Source organism: Solanum pennellii, chromosome 10 (assembly GCF_001406875.1).
Source record: "Solanum pennellii chromosome 10, SPENNV200".
Taxonomy (NCBI): Eukaryota; Viridiplantae; Streptophyta; class Magnoliopsida; order Solanales; family Solanaceae; genus Solanum; species Solanum pennellii.
In genome coordinates this window covers 76,285,256-76,302,447 of record NC_028646.1, presented here as the reverse complement: position 1 = coordinate 76,302,447, position 17,192 = coordinate 76,285,256, and the positions used below count along the sequence as shown (strand labels likewise).

Genomic DNA, 17,192 nt, shown 5'->3' with positions numbered 1-17,192 from the left:
CCATCAACCTTGATATGTCCATGTCGCCTATCAGCATTGCAGCTCTGCCCTCTTTTTTTGTAGCACGACCCAAGCCAGCAACAAATAAGTTCATCCTGCTCCTCATGTCCTTAACCATTTTAGGAGCATAGCGGGACAACTGGGTCAACTTCAACCCATACTCATGAACACTCAAGGAGTCCTGTTTCAGTGTAAGGAACTACCCTTCCTTTGCCTCATTCAGCTCTCGGGGAAAGAAATGCCTCAAGAAAGCCTCTTCAAAGCAGGTCCAACTCGAATGTGGTGCATCTTGATCTCTACCCTTCTTCCACTGATTGAACCAAGTACTAGCCACATTCTTTAGTTGATATGCAACTAACTCAACTCTCTCAGCATCAACCACATTCATCACATCAAAAACATTCTTCAACTTTTCACAAAGTTTTTTGGATCCTTAGTAGTGCTCGAACCGGTGAAACTAGGAGGATTCATTCTCAGGAATTCACGAATCCTCAAGGTGTCAGACTCTTCTTGTCGAGCCCCCCTTTGTTGCCTGACTTGGTTAGTCACCGCTTGTCTTAACATACGGTTAGCCTCGCAAAACTCAGCATTGGTGACTTTTCCTTGAGGTTGCACGTTCAGTGCATTAGGTACTTCTGGCTCCTCAACATTTCTTTTGGCTGGATGACCTCTTGTTGATCTTCATGGAGGCATGGTTAACTAAAACACGCGCAAGCACGAACTAGAGGGAAATTTTTAGAGATACACTCTAACACAAAAAAGGGAAATAAAAGAAGTAAAGGAATTCCTAAATGTCACAGCCTCTTAATCATATATGTGGCGCACTTCGCACGGATGACTAAGACCCTACCAAAACGACTTCATAGACTCCCTATGACTCTTGAACTCTGTGTTGTGATAACAAATTTATCACGCCCCGAGCCTACACCTTGGACGTGGCCGGTACCCGATGACCATTGCTGGACTTGAGTGGACCCTTGTCCTATCTTACTTAACTCAACGAAAGACTTAACTCAACATAAACGAGAAAACATTTTCATAAGAAATACTTAAAATAATTGTCTTGGACAAAATGACACTTAAATATCATGACAAAACATCTAAAATGTAAATATATGGAGACTCAAATCTAAATTGTCTGACTGAGTATCTGTCTATAAAGCCTCTATAATACTAAGATGAATGTTGGGACAAACCCCGCAACATTCTATAAATAAAAAGACCAGAAAGCAATAAAAGAGTCCTCCGGAATGCAATGAGGCTCACCACAGATTGTGAGTGCTCAAGCTGGATCAATGAGGCGCTGGATGTTGATCCTAAGTACATGCGTTTGCATCATAAGACAACGCAGGCCAACTGTCATCGGTACATTGAATGTACAAATATGCAAGTTGGAATGCTAACAACATAGGCTAGAAAGAGTCTGAAAGAAACTGAAGAACTTACTTGGATCAACTCAACTCAACATGATAGACTCATTTCAATATAAAGCAATTAAACACAAGTGAAATATAAATAAAAGCTTGTTGAAAACATGTTGTAAATTTTGAATGTATACAATGATACAAATATCTCTGAGATGTATGTAAAATACAAATAAACTGATTTATATATATATAAATTCATCTAACTTCTGTGGGAGTTTCTCTAACCGACAATCATCACTAAGAGCTAGAGTTGTGATACAACGTTTTGCCTCAACGCTGTCGGGGTCTTCCTATACCTTGCCATCAATATAGAACCTGAACTACCTAATGGATCAACTAGTCTATGCTAAAAAGTACGCGAGGTATCATCTAAAAAGTACGACTTTCAACCCATGGTGGCTATATGGATTATGGGGGTTGGGAGTTATCTGAACTCTCCTCCATATTGGTTCTTAATACTACTCCCAAAAATATCATTATATTAGCTCTTATATTTTTAAAACATACCGACTTCTGTGATTTGAGATTAGTGCTTACTTAGCTCAAAGACTATCTTGGAAATATCAGTTTTCTCTCTTGCTTAATTTTGAAAGAGATTACTCTTTTCTGAAAACTGGCATGAAATCTCTTTTGAAATCTCAGTTTCCGTTCTTAACTTATATGTGAAAAATTTACAAACTTTCAGGGAATACTTAGTTCCCTTATAACTTTTGAGAATTAAAGTCAACTCTTTACTCTTTGATTAACTTGAAACTCTTGACCATAACTCAATCCTTAGGGAAAACTTAGTTCACTTATATTTCTTGAAGGAAACACTTCAAACTTTTACTATTTACTCTGACTTGAAACTTGAGCCTTAAAACGAAGTTAAAACGTTTAATAAAGACCCTGGAAATTTGTAAGAAACTTTACTTTGACTTGTTTCTTAATTTCTAGACTTAACTCTTAAGTATTTTTACTTTGATCTTAACTTTCCTTGAATTGAATTATGGACTCAAGGTTATGATTTGCGTTCTTTAGTGATTTCGAGGTGATTAAAAATCATTTGTTGTAAGTAGAATCATTGGAAGGTGTTAATGTACCTTAGAAGGACTTAAAAGGGTTAAACTACAAAAATTGGGCAAAAAACGCCGATCCGGGCACACTGGTGGCGTGTCGCGCCGACCTCAATTGACTGAGGCTTAGTCCTAGCGCACTGGTGGTGCGCCGTGCCAGGCCCAGTTGATTGAATCCATCTCTTGGCGCACTGCAGGCGCGGCGGGCCTGGCTTTGCGCAGCTGCGTCTCTCGAATTTTTCAACTCGTTCTATGGACCTAAATCGTCTAAACCTCTATGGTTTCATCCCCAAACCCCTAGGATCATCAATACTTCAATGCCCATATAACTCAAAAACAACATCGAAAACTACTAACCAACATCAATGGGCGTGCAATCAACTCAACCTAAAAGAGATTTGACGTGATTATTAAGTACTCACTTCTAATCATGAGTCAACTTCTAAACTTCTGAATTGAAACAAGATTGATGTGCGGATGATTTACCCAACACGAAAGAGCTCACATACCTTAATAAATATCACCCTCGACGAATTCCACTTGAAATCCCTTGGCGTTCTTGGCGAAATCTTGATCTTTCTTTTTCTCCTTCTTCTCTTCTCTTTTCTCTCAAACTCTAAGCGTAAAAGAACTTTTCTAATCTGAACTAAAACTTAATTTTATCCCAATTACACCCTTAAAATGAATTAGGAAATAAGTGGGTAAAAAGACTAGTTTGTCCTTCCTTAAATTCGGATTGGACTTTCTTTACTTCAACAACCCAAACTTCTGAAAGTGATATCTCTCCCATACAATATTGAAATTGTGCAAACTTGGCGTCATTGAAAAGATCTTTCCAAGAGATTTTTAACCATACCCATATCTACCTCTTACTCCTCCTAAGCTAGAATTTATGGCCATTTGAAAATGACCGAAACTCACTTCTTGAACTTAGAAAATTTCCAGATCTTCCCCTTTCTTTCCTAAAGTTAATATTCTTAGTTTTTTTTTGCTTATTCCTAGTTATATCGAATTACGAGATATTACAAACTATCTGCCTACCAGGCTGCAGGTGGACTCAATGTTATGAATCTGGGCATTTGCAGTCTAAAAACTACTATGGGATATAGATAGGAAGAAGGCTTGTTTGTGGGTCCAATGGGTTCATAGTTACTACATAAATAAAGGAGACATTAGCCATATCAGAATTCCCAAGAATGCTTCTTGGGTAGTGAGAAAGGTGTTGGAGGCTACAGAGAAACTGCAAATCAAATTAGAACACTAAAACAACAACTGAAACAAGCACAAATGAGAGATAAATTTTCAATTCATAAGATGTATATTTTACTGATTCCTAACCATCCTAGAGTAACCTGGAAACAGTTAACGTTGCAATCAAGAATTCATCCTAGGCACAAATTCATCCTCTAGATAGCCATCCAGAGAAGACTTGCAACAATTGAGAGGATGCAGAAGTTCGGCATCAATATACCACCTGATTGTGCCGTGGACAACATACAAAGACTTTTGATCATTTATTCTTTGGTAGCATATGGATTCGTGTATTGAATTGGTTGGGTTTTCGTAGACACATCATGGACTGGTGGACTGAAGTAAAGCAGATGAGTTTACTTGCAAGAAACAGAGGTGGACTAGCCGAGATAACCAATTATGCCTTTGCTATGGCCGTATATATGGTGTGGCAAGCTCAAAACTGCATTCGTTTTCAAAGACAGGCCATTTCACTCTGACTTATTAATCAAAGATTTGGTGTTACATAAATACATTAGTGGGAGAGATTTTGTTAATTGGAAATAGACTCCAAGAAATTTAGCTGCTTATCTTGTATGATTTGCATATGCCTAGTTTAGTTTGTTATAGGTTTTACTGAGGTTTACTGAACACATGAAGATGCGGCTTGTCCAGGCTGCTGGTACTATTTTGTAAATATTTTTTGGGTATGAATATAATATGCCAGTTATCAAAAATATAATAAAAATCATTGTAGTATAGATTTATGATTAGAAATAAATTTAAAAAGGTTAGGCAGATGTAGCAGCATTAGAAAGCAGCAATTAGGCTTACAAGTCAGCGAGTGCATTCATCTTTTGGGGGGACACATAAAGAATTAAGAAAATATTAGCTGGTTTTTTGGTCCAACAACAGAATGGTACACTAACATCATTACTTTGGTACAACAATCATAAAGGTAGCCTATTAATATTAAAATACTCAAATAGCCCTTATGTGGACATGCAAGCATGTCGACGAGCATCAGCTTGCTTGAAGCCACTTCTATATAGTACTAGGTAGGGATGACCCGTACAAGTACGGGCCCAACATTAAACAAATTTTCTGAGCTAAATGNCTACTATATAATTAATATGAAATAACTACATGACATTTGTTAGCCGGAAGTGGGGTGACCCAATCCTACCGCCCCACATTATGATGTCAATATTATAATACAATAAACACTTTTTAGTTTGGACTTATTTAACAATTTTAATTTTAAGTGTATATAGATTAATACTCAAAAATTTTGTATATAGTTGAATAAGTAGGTGTACATATTCTACTTAATATTCTACGTGATAACTTGCATCATACGCAATATTTTACATGACATTCCACGTATATTATTCCGTATATGATGCATCTGTATACTTGTTTAATTTTATACAAAATTTAAATGGTCATTTATGCTCACATAAAGTTGAAAAGCATAGAAGTCATTTGAGGTCAGGTTAAAAAGCATAGAAGTCATTTGAGGTTCAGGTTAAATGATGTATTTATATAATATGTCTGGTTAATTGAGGATATTTTGCAAATAGTCACTATAATAAACTTAATTAAGCCCCTTACCTATATTTTGTATATTTACGGATTGTAACTCTACTTTAAGCTACTATAGCGGACCTCATTTTGTATGATTCCCAAGTATGTATGCGTAATTGAGTTATTTTCATTCGTGCTTGTACGAGCTGGTTAGTATTAATTGATTTGTATTTATGTTTGATATAAATTCGAAATAATGAATTTATACAAGCACAAACATCTGAACTTTAAACAGTTACGCAAATTATATTATACAAAAGTTATACAAATTATATTATACAAACTAAAAAAGCGGCTGATTGGAATTATTAATTGCGAATAGTAATTAATAAATTATAAATATGCTGACGAATTAACTACTAATATATACTTATTTAACCGCTTCATTTTCCCTAATTAATTAGTTGGAAAATAAATTAATAACCACCACTACATTTTAATGTAAAATTATACGTACTTACACATAAACTTACAAGTATGTTACATAGATCTTTCTTCACAGGCGCCATGCCTAATCCTGATTTCTTAAGTAAAGTGCTCCACATCAATTTTCTCAACTCACACTTATAAGCATGAAGTCATATTACAAACAAAATATTCTGGATCAATGACATATATTGAATATATAAATTTTGTTCGTTTTTCTGAATTCGTTCTTGCCTGTTCTTGATTTTGGAATTAAAAAAGGTCTCGTCTTTTAGTATTATTTAAGAGTTAAAGAGTTTGATGAAATATATAACTAATTTGAACGCTCTAGTTTAGTTATAATTACCTTCTATTATGTTCTGTTGATCGATTTTTATAGCAAAGTTTAGCTATCACCTAAAAAAAGGAAGTCAATCTAACATGAACGATTTACTTGAACAATAAAGCGGATTTCAAAGGCTTTGCTATGAGTAGAAATGGCCCTCAAAGTGAACTCCGTTAGGTTCAGTTGAAAAGATCGAAGAAGTCATCAATTCAATCATTCGAATGGTCTATCAAAGTAGCATGATGTTTTGAGATCAATAATGACAAAAGTTGCTAATGAGTAACATGCACTATCCAACCAGATTATTAAATTAAAAGATACGTGAAATATACAAATCAGATAGAAATACACATAATATAATATGCATAAAGATAGAACAACTCGCGCACACACAATAATCAAACCACAGAAAATCAATCTGAAAAAAACCTCATCCCTTTCAGATCTCATTCTCCTCCTCCGCCTCCGCCATCACCGCCACCGCCGCCGCCGCCACCTCCACCGTGAGAACTACCATCCGCACCACCATCCATGTCAGTTAGATGTGAGGTGGCTACGAACGCAACTGCCGCTGCTCCGGCATCGTTGCCACCAGTATTGGAGGTGGCTCCGCCGTGGCTACTACCATCGGCACGGTTATAATCAGCATTGATATCTCTACTTTTTCGACTTGATTTTGAATTCGACGATCCTTCCTCCTTAGTTTTGCTACTCTTACGATTTAGAAAGCAAAAGCAGAAGGTGGTTTTACTAACCATTATAAAATTATGATAAAATCGAATCGAAAATAAATGAATGGTTAAGTAACATGTGTTTTGCATCGAAATAGTGGCATTTTGCTTAATGTTGAAGGGATAAAGACAACAATAATTTTCTCAATGGGGCCAATATCTTTGGATTCTTTTTTATTATCTTCAATCTTCATATGACAGCTAAATTCTTGTAGGCTGTAGCAATATAAAGAAAAAAGGTGCATACTTCAAAATTATTGGCAAAGGTATTTGTTGTTCCCTTAAATTTGAAGTTTTTTATTCGGTGTATATCTAAATTTTATTTTATTTGAATCTCTTGAACTTGTTTATTCATTCAATGATGTAATTTTTTTAGTCCAACTTGCGTAGAAATTGAAATCACACTCTACTAGGCACGTGAGGGAGTGATTTTTTGCCATCTCATAAAGCTAAAACAGTAAAAAAACGTAAATCTCCATTTTTTTTAATATTGATAAAAGTATTCATTACCCATGAACTTGAACCTTACTTCATTACCCATATAATTTTTTTATCACTTTTCTCCAACGTATTTGCTAATTCCTTAATTTGTTCATCAGAAAACGTATGAATTTGGAGTTGGGGTTTCATAATTTAGGATTAAGAATTCATCGAATTTGACAGTGGAGGTGGAGAGTAGATTTCAACCATGAATGCGGTTTTTTGCTTGACCGAGGTGGAGTGGGAGGTGATAGGCTGAGATGAGGCAAGAGAGGTGGAGGAGTTGGTTTAAATGACCTTGTGCTTGTAGTGGAACCATAAATATGATATTTATTTTTTGTCATTTTAATTTATCTAGGTGGCTATTATATATTCAGGTGGAAATTCACATCATCACCACTTTTGCCAGCTGACGCGCGCGTGTAGTCACAATAGGAACAGTGGACAAACGATGTACGCAATGGTGGAATAAACAAGTTTGAGGGGGTAATTAAAATAAAATATAGTTTAGGTGTACACCAAATAAAAAAACTTCAAGTTCAGGAGGATAACGAATACTTTTGCCTAAAATTATTCCTTCCATAAGATAAGAGTCGAAATTGAAATAAGTCCTTACGATTTAATGAAAGGGTGTATAATTATAGACTCCATAATAAAGATTTGAAGAAGTGTTTTAAGTTTAACCCTTTTTTAGTAGAAATATAATTTAAAATTACAAAAAACTTATTTATTCAAGAAATGGAGATTCAGAATTAAGGAAGGAATGAATAATATGAACCGTACATTCGTAAAATTTGTGATAAATGTCAACTAATTAATAGGCGGACGCATTATAGTAATTTGTTCCAATCCAAGAGGCTGAAACATAAACAAAGACATGATTAATCAGGCTTGCAAGTAAAGTACAAATAAAGAATCTGTGTTTGACCTAAATTTCGTCAGTAGGTAACCAATGAAAAATCTAATTTTATGTAATTATCGATTAATCTTCAAAATAGTTCACTATTTTAAGATTTATTAAAATTACATTAGTCCTATTATTTTCAGGTACAGCAAATAAATATCATTTCAAAACACTAATTGACATGACTTTGCCTCCTTCTAGTATACTATAAGAGAAAATTATGTGGTTAAACAAGGTTATACTATTTAATTACTCATCATAATTATAGTTTGCATAATTATCACTCACGACTAACATTATACATTAATTATGTGGGCTGACTTCGAGTTTGTATAAATACCCACATTTGTATACGTATAATTCGCCAGAATATACAAATACATATGTGTAATATACAATTATTTAATCAATATACATATACAATTCACCTCTCTTCCACTCTCTGCCCTCTCTCGCTCGCCTCTCTCCTCCCTCTCCCAAACTCGCTCGCCTCTCTCCTCTCTCTCCCAAACTCTCTTACCATATATACAAATACATATGTATAATATACAATTATCTGACCAATATACATATACAATTCACCTCTCTCACACTCTTTGCCCTCTCTCTCCCTGTCTAACTCGTCTCTCTCTTCCCTATAACATGTAGCTACGAATTGTAATTATCAAGCTATAGCTATAGAGAGTAATTAGACTATTTTTTAGTGGTTATATGTGAAAGCTCCCCCTAATTATAATACTAGATGAGATAGGCACGTGTAACCACGAGTCCAATTATATTATATCATATTTCATTTCGACAAATACGATTATCAACATATAACATATAATATTCGATTGAATAATACATTGATATATCCTCTATATACTACTTATTAATAAGATAAGATAACTTTACAAAACCTAATATATATGCAATTTGTAATGATAAAGGATCAGAATACGTTTTATGGTCTGAGACAACTTGGGCTAGAGGCCAGAGCTCAATAATTAGACAAAATTGGGCCAATGTATTCTCTCTTTCAGATGGACCATAACGTTTATTAGAGTACATCGGCCCAAATCAAAATAGAGTAACTTTTACTTATAGCAAACATAAAATTCATATTTGTATGTAATAATTATTGTTTGCATAATTGCGTTTCATAATAAATTTTATGTTGCTATCACTATAACAAAAATAACTTTTAGCAGCGATAAAAAAACACATCAATAAAGAATGCTTAAGTCTTTACCGGCATTAGTTAAGTGTCATTAGATCAATGTCGCTAAGGTCTTTAGGGACATATACAAAGAGAGCTAATTGCCGCTAAAAATACATATTTAGTGGCAATTGCTAATTAATTGCCGCTAAAGCTCATCTTTGATGTAGTGTATGAAACTTTTGATTTGTATAATTCACCAGATACATCCAATTTTAAACAAATTGTTCAAATTTGTATAAAATTATCTATACATTGTAACTTGTATAATAAGATCTGTTTTTATATAATTATAAGTGTATAGAATGAATATATATGTATTTGTACTTGTATATACACGTTTCTCTCGCTTTATACTAATACAACCGCATTTTATACATTTTGTATACCGAATGAATAATTGTATACCAAAAATGGCTAATTATATATGCCTAATCAAATGGCAAAAAAATGAGATGTTACTACGAATTTCAAATAAAATAAAACTACGGCTATAACATTCGGTTTGAATTAATCGTTTGCAATTTATTTTTCCACCAAAATTTTAGTTCCTATCTTCTTCTGTGAGGCAAGCTCAAGCTTTCTGCTTTCATCACCGTCAATAAAAATAATATTTATTACAGAATAATTATTTATTAAACTTTAATTAAAAAAAAAGTAATTTGGAGTTCACTAGAATTGGTCGATTGAGCACATCAAGATAGAGTTTTACGTGTAAAAACATTAGGTCAACATGTCTATTTTAACACTTCAAGGGCATTTACGTAAATTTATATGGCAGAGATAAAAGTTAGAATCAAAAGAAATCTCATAATCTTAGTGACGATGAAGGTTCAAAAGCTAGTGATTTGTATTTTAGCTAACAATAATTAAGAGAATATTGGATTAGCATAAATATATTTTAGCACAAAACAGAGAAAAACATACGGTAGTTTTTTTCCTAATATAATGTTGATAAATGATTTCATTTAAAAATTACGTAAAAAATATTTAAATAATAATAATTAATAAGTTAAATGATTTTAAAATTATATAAAAATATAATTGATCGACAAAATCTTATTTGAATCGCGTAAATGAGGACGCAAAGAGTGAATGACAAAATAGATTATAATCATATATTATCTTTTCAAAAGTATAGTATTTATTCATTGACCTTTTCCTCTTATATATATAAAATAATTAGTGTTATATTATGTTAATATGATATACTCCACTCATTATTATTCTCCAAAATATAATTAGACGAGAAATATATATAACTCAAGAAGAATTTAAAAGGTACTATTTCCTTTGTTTGAATTGACGTGACATAGTTGTAATTTCAAAATTTATAGTTTTACATTTTGATCACAAATTCGAGAAACTTAAAGTTTTTTTAATTTGAATTTATATATTTGAAAATAAAATAAAATTAGTTGTTAAAAACTTAGAGTATTCAAAAGATATACATAGAATTTTAATTAAAAGATACGTTCGACTCTCAAAATTTATACTATGTCAAAACGAAGGAATTCTATCGTACATTTATTATTATATATTTTGATGTAATTAATTGGTACTTACTACGTACTCATGTGTTACATTTTATTAATCTTCAAAATCTTGCTCGACCAAATGCATCATATATCTATATAATACTAGGAAGATATGGCCTGTGCTTGCACGGGCCCAATGTTTGAAAAAATTTTGCGAGCTAAATAGGCGCACACACACCGTTTTGGGCTAACGCACAACATACAAAAGCAATTGTTTGTGGCCTCATTGTTTACATTGGATATTATATCCATACTATTTACTTAGTGCTACATTTTTCCTGCTTTTCAGTAGTAAGCACTTATCAAGAAGCATCAGAAGAGGGAAAAAGAATTTAGGTACAAAGTGGAATATTTTTAGTCATATATATATATATATATAAACATATATATATTTGTGTAGCTATATATGCATTTTTATGTTATGATTTTAATGGTTCTAACAACTAAAAAACTATGGGAGAAGTTCATCATTGAAATGATAATTGATACAATAAAAGTAAATTTATATTCATGGTAGATGCATAGAGAACCTAGGTATTATTACGTTATGAAAGAATTCATTGATTCACGATCTTATCTATTCTGATGAAAATAAAGAAATTAAATCGCTGCGAATAAACGGAAGTAAAATAAAGGTGTAATGAGGGAATTAATTAGTTACCTTTAGTTGTCTTGACAATTCCTTGGCATGTAAAATGTTGGCTAATTTTGATTGAGCATATGCACGAGTACCATTATAACCGTGTGGAATTAAGGAACCCAAAAAGTTAATTTCGACAAAGAACCATCTATGAACAGATAAGATTTAAAAGAATTATGATGAAGACAGACTAAATTAATTGTTGCATGTAATAAACAAAGCAAAAATCAGTAATTAAACAGAAAAAACACAACCACATAACAAAAATTGAACATCAACACTAAAACCAACTGAAAAAAGAAGAAAAAATCATCAATTTTGAGGAAAACAAAGAAGATCACAAAAAAGCCAAAGAAACCATATAAAGAAGCTTACCTCAACAGAATGCCGGAGAAAAGAGAACTTTTGGTGTGCATAGATCGTAGTCCGCAGTGATGAGTACACTGAAAGCACAACAACAGAACACGTAGCCAAAATGGAGTACTAAAAAGACTAAAATATCCTCAGACCTATAAAGCAGGCATGTAGAATATGCCTTTTCTAATATAAGAGTAATAATTAATATTAATTAAGACATCAAGTTTTAAGTAGTCAATAAATATTAGGAGGAAATTTAGTTGAGTTAGGTATACTTACTATTTCTCTTTAATTAGATTTGGGAGTATATATTAAAGAGTATCGAGTTCTTCCACATAGTACCATTTGGTCATGAAAACATAAATGCTAACACGTTTCATCCACATAACTCATTGTCGGTACGTTTATTATAATTATCAATATGATTTATTTTGTATCCTCTTAGATTGAAAATATAAGGAGCTTAATCAAATTCAATCGAAAGAAAAAGTAATTCAACACAGAATAATATGTAATGATAAAAGAACTCAACGTTATATAAATTACATATTAACCCTTTATTAAATTAATATGCAACTCAAATCTCATACTTGATTTATTTTGTATCCTCTTGATTGAAAACATAAGGAGCCTAATCAAATTCAATCGAAAGAAAACACAATTCAACACAAAATAATATGTCATGATGAAAGGGCTCAACGCTATATAAATTCCATATTTACTCTCAATTAAATTGATATGAAACTCAAATCTCATAACTTATCGTAGATCATAATAGCTTTGCTTGAGCTTTTACACCTTTTCTAGTTCAAGTTATAAATAACATGGAAACAACATGCACTTAGAGAGATTTTTCAATGGAAATTTGGTGTAGGTCATTTGTCACTTCTTATTGTCAATTATCAAGTATGTGTCCCCTACGGTCCTATATAACACCATTAATAACTCTCTCCTTTAGATTGTGAAAACAAAACAATTAATTTATTTTATGAATTATGTATATTGTATCTTATTGATGTATTGATGTATGCTTGTATATGTTTAATGTATATCTTATATATTAGGACAACTTTCACATATAACAAACACAAAATTCATATATGTATGTCATAGCAAAGTTTATATAATTGCGCTTCATAACAAAAATATATATGTATAATTCGCTACACATATACAATTGAAGTGAATTGTATAAAACGAGAAAGAGAGAAATTATATACAATTTGAATTTGAATAAAACGAGAAAGAGAGAAAGACAAAAGAGACCTGGGTAGGGAAATATTTGTATTGTATAATCATAGGTGTATAGGATGATTATATACAATTTGAATTTGTATAAAAATGAGAAAGAGAGAAAGGCAAAAGAGACTTGGGCAGGGAATATACAATTCAATCGAATTGTATAAAACGAGAAAGAGAGAAATTATATACAATTTGAATTTGTATAAAACGGGAAAGAGAGAAAGACAAAAGAAACTGGCAAGGGAGTATTTTTATTGTATAATTATAAGTGTATAGGACGAAAATATATGTATTTGAATGTGTATATACAATTTTCTCTCGCTTTATACAAACAGAAACGCAATTTATACATTTCATTTCTATTTGTATAAGCGAGAGAGGCGAGGGCGGCGGGCGAGATTAGGGAGAGTGGCGAGCGAAATCTGGGAGAGGGAGAGAGGGGGGACGAAAATATATGTATTTATACAGTTTCTTCTCGCTTTATACAAACACAAACACATTTTATACATTTGTGTTTGTATAAAAAGCGAGAGAGGCGAGGAGACTGCCACCAAATGAGACACCAAGGAAAGTGGCGAAAATAACTATAGTTTGCTATAGGATACAATTAAATCAAAGCATATTTATAACATTTATTTTGATATAATGTGTTATTATATACAGTTTTTCCTATATATTACTTTACTTACAACACAATAATATACACATGACATTAGAATAATATACAATTGCATCAATTGTATCTACATTCTTCAACTTTGAATATGCATAAATAAATACAAATTTAAATTTGTATAAATCAAATAAATAAGCAGATACATCTTACACGATATAATATACATAAAACGCCACATAAAATGCAAATTTTACCATGTAAGAATACCACATAAGATGAATATATTTACTTATTTAATTTAATATAAATTTATGTATTTATCTACGCTAAAATTTAAAAATATGAATACAAATTGAAGCTAAACTAAATAAGGAAAAATTACATAAATTAATACATTTTAAAAAATAATTACTGATTTTAGCGATACTTTTTGTTTATTACCATTTATAGCAATGCTTTGTTAAATCTGTAATATGTATTAAAAGTGTATTATGTATGCAATATATATGAATTATAATTGTTTTTTGAAATATATCATGTTTGTTTGGTAAAAAATTGTCACATTGTATTATAAGTGTATTAAAATGTGTGATAAATGTATTATTCATCATTAAAATTTGTATTATATGTGAATAATATATTGTTCTTTGTAATATGTATTAAACTTGTATTATAAATGAATTAAAAGTGATCAAGTGAGGTAAAAATATTATTGCTATAAATGATAAATATTTTTTTATTATAGTATATTTATGTAAGTTTCCCACTAAATAATGTCTTACAAGTCGAAGCTAAACTAAATAACGTCTTTTATTTATCTATTATGCTTAAAGGAAACTACTATAACTTTTATCTAATGACTTAAAAAAAGGCTTACTTTTAACCACAATTCTTTTTTTAAAGCAGCAATCGTCGAAAATGATACAAACATGGCCCACACAAACTTTCTTCTACTTCAAAAATTTATCAAAAGTAATAGTACTTATCTCCTCCGTTTCACGAAGAATAGTATAATTTGATTTGATATAGAATTTAAGAAAATAAAAAAAAATTGATCATGTGATACTAAATTAAAATTATGTTAAATATACAAAATTATCATTTAATCTTATGACTTATACATGCATATAAAAAGTTATTACCAAAATAAGAAAGAGATTATTCTTTTTAAAACAAATTAAAAAAATATCATTCTTTATTTATCACTTATATATGTTATAGAGAGAATTTGTTATAACACAAATACTTATAATTTTAAAGTTATTTAATTAATAACACTTAGAATAAATTAATTTATAAACTAATATTGTTATTAATTAATGATTGAAAACCTTAATATCAGTACAAGACAAAACCTTCATTTTGGAAAGTGAAGTCCCAACTGAAACTTTGAAAGCACAGCTGCCCCCTTCAGTTTTTCTCAATTTTAATTTTTGTAAAACATTTTGCAAAAAATAAAATAAATTAATCATTGAAAAGAAGAATATTGGTTTTCCTCATTTTTAATAATTAGCCAAAGTATTTTCTTTTGAGACACATATTTATATTAATTTTCAATCCTTATTCTTTAGCTTTCAAAATATATAAGTATCACATAACATACTATTCTTATATTTATCTCTTATTTTTTAAAACCAAATAAATAAAGTTGTTTAATATATAAGACAAATAAAGATGAAAAGTAAATTTCTGTAAATTTTAAGTTTATTTGAATCCATGCATACTTTCTCCTCCACCAACCCACTAATTAATTAAAAATGCTTAATTAATCTAATTAAGAATTGATATTTTTTCCGTTTCCCCTCTAGTGTATGGATCCTATGTAGGAGCCCCATTAAATCAGGATTACGTATTTGAGCATCCATTTGGGGGTAACTGTGCCAGCAGAATTTTCTCCACACTCATATCTCAAATTTGAAACATCTGATTAAATGTAAAACAGTCTCGTCACTATATCACAACTCAGATTGATATTATGGATTGACTTAAATATTAACTAATTAAGCTAGTAATTTGTCCCAACCTGGCGTGCACCATTTTACCACTGTTGAAATTAAATGAAGCTAAGGTGATTGATGATACACATAGGTGTCTTATCATATAATCTTCTTCCTTAATTTAATAATCATAAATATTTCCAATAATAATAATTAGAAGGATGCATGCATGCTGAATCACAATGAAAAGAATAATTAAACAAATTAATCTAATTAACCTCCCTTCTTAAGAGGTCTACAAGCCAATAGAGTAAATGAGCAAACATAATCACCAAGTTTTACTCATGATTTGTCATCTTTTTGAAGACTCAATAGTTGTTTAATTTTTAATTCTTTGGAGACAATAAAACACACCAATTGATTTCAAAGACATAATTAGCTTGCCACTAATATATTTATTTATATCTTCATTAAACCAACTTATAATTAATTAAGATAACACTAATTAAAAGCTACTATTGTGTTTGGTACGCGCAGGAAAACGGTAGGAAAATAAGTTCCTTAAGAATAAGGAAAATGACTTGCCTAATGAAGATAAAGAAAACACATTGTATATATAATTGTGACATTCCAACTACCACCTTTTATCTCATATATACCGTTTTTATAATATTTTACTAGATGACATATATATATCTCAAACACTAGAAAAGAAGTAAGAAATTCATTTGTTTTACGATGAAAAAACATTTTCTAAAAAAAAAATAGTCATTTTTTATTTTTTTTTAAAAATGTTCTTGAATTCTAACAAACACTTGTGTCATTTTGGTTCGGCCAAATTTTCCGTATAAAATGTACTTATTACATTAATGGTAACATGGATGTATATAATATAAAATTGGACTAAGATTATGTGTGTGTTTGATTCCTAAGAAAAATATTTTAATTAATTAAATATTTAAAAAATTCCGTACCAAACACACCCAGTAAATGATCAGATTAGACACAAAGTATATTAGTTTTTTATACTTATTTTTATAATATAAATGATAAAAGGAGGAGGTGGGTCCGAAATGATGTAGTCATACGTTTAAATAGAGAAAAAAAAAGGGAACATACTTTGGCTGTATATGTTAACACGTTCATCACATTTCGATTCAACATAAAAGTAGTATCTCCGTCTCATTTTATATAATATTATTTGACTCGATACAAAATTTAAAAAATAAATAAAGACTTAGGGTGTGTTTGGTATGGAGGAAAATGTTTTTCATGGAAAATGTTTTCCTAGAAAATGTTTTTCTGGAAAACAAGTAGATTTTGAACTTATTTTCTCATGTTTGGTTGGTGAGTAGAAAATATTTTCCGGAAATGATTTTTAGTGTTTGATTTATTAATGAAATTTGTTTTTGAGAGACATCTTTTATTTTTACTTAAGTAAAAAATAATTTATGACATTGAAATATTTTTAAAATCAAAATTATTATTATTCTGGG

The 17,192-nt window shown here is 30.9% G+C and overlaps 1 protein-coding gene and 1 long non-coding RNA gene across 4 annotated transcripts; both read right to left on the bottom strand.

The window, feature by feature from the left end:
• Positions 1-6,496: 6,496 nt before the first annotated feature.
• On the bottom strand, positions 6,497-6,808 carry LOC107001599 (putative glycine-rich cell wall structural protein 1). The gene has a single exon (XM_015199578.1). The coding sequence runs from the start codon at positions 6,806-6,808 to the stop codon at positions 6,497-6,499; it is 312 nt and encodes a 103-aa protein (XP_015055064.1).
• Positions 6,809-7,966: 1,158 nt separating this feature from the next.
• On the bottom strand, positions 7,967-12,117 carry LOC114074380. Of its 3 annotated transcripts, none has more exons than XR_003574764.1 (3): positions 11,920-12,110; positions 11,566-11,692; positions 7,967-8,119 (listed from the first exon to the last, which is right to left on the bottom strand). It is a non-coding gene; the product is annotated as an uncharacterized LOC114074380 (long non-coding RNA). The 3 variants fall into 3 exon arrangements; XR_003574765.1 differs by lacking the exon at positions 7,967-8,119 and adding an exon at positions 8,661-9,949 and having other exon boundaries at positions 11,920-12,115; XR_003574763.1 differs by lacking the exon at positions 7,967-8,119 and having other exon boundaries at positions 11,387-11,692; positions 11,920-12,117.
• Between the last annotated feature and the right edge of the window lie 5,075 nt (positions 12,118-17,192).

Excerpts from the sequence above, each read along its gene's own strand:
- LOC107001599 (XM_015199578.1), bottom strand. The coding sequence starts at position 6,808 with ATGGTTAGTAAAACCACCTTCTGCTTTTGCTTTCTAAATCGTAAGAGT.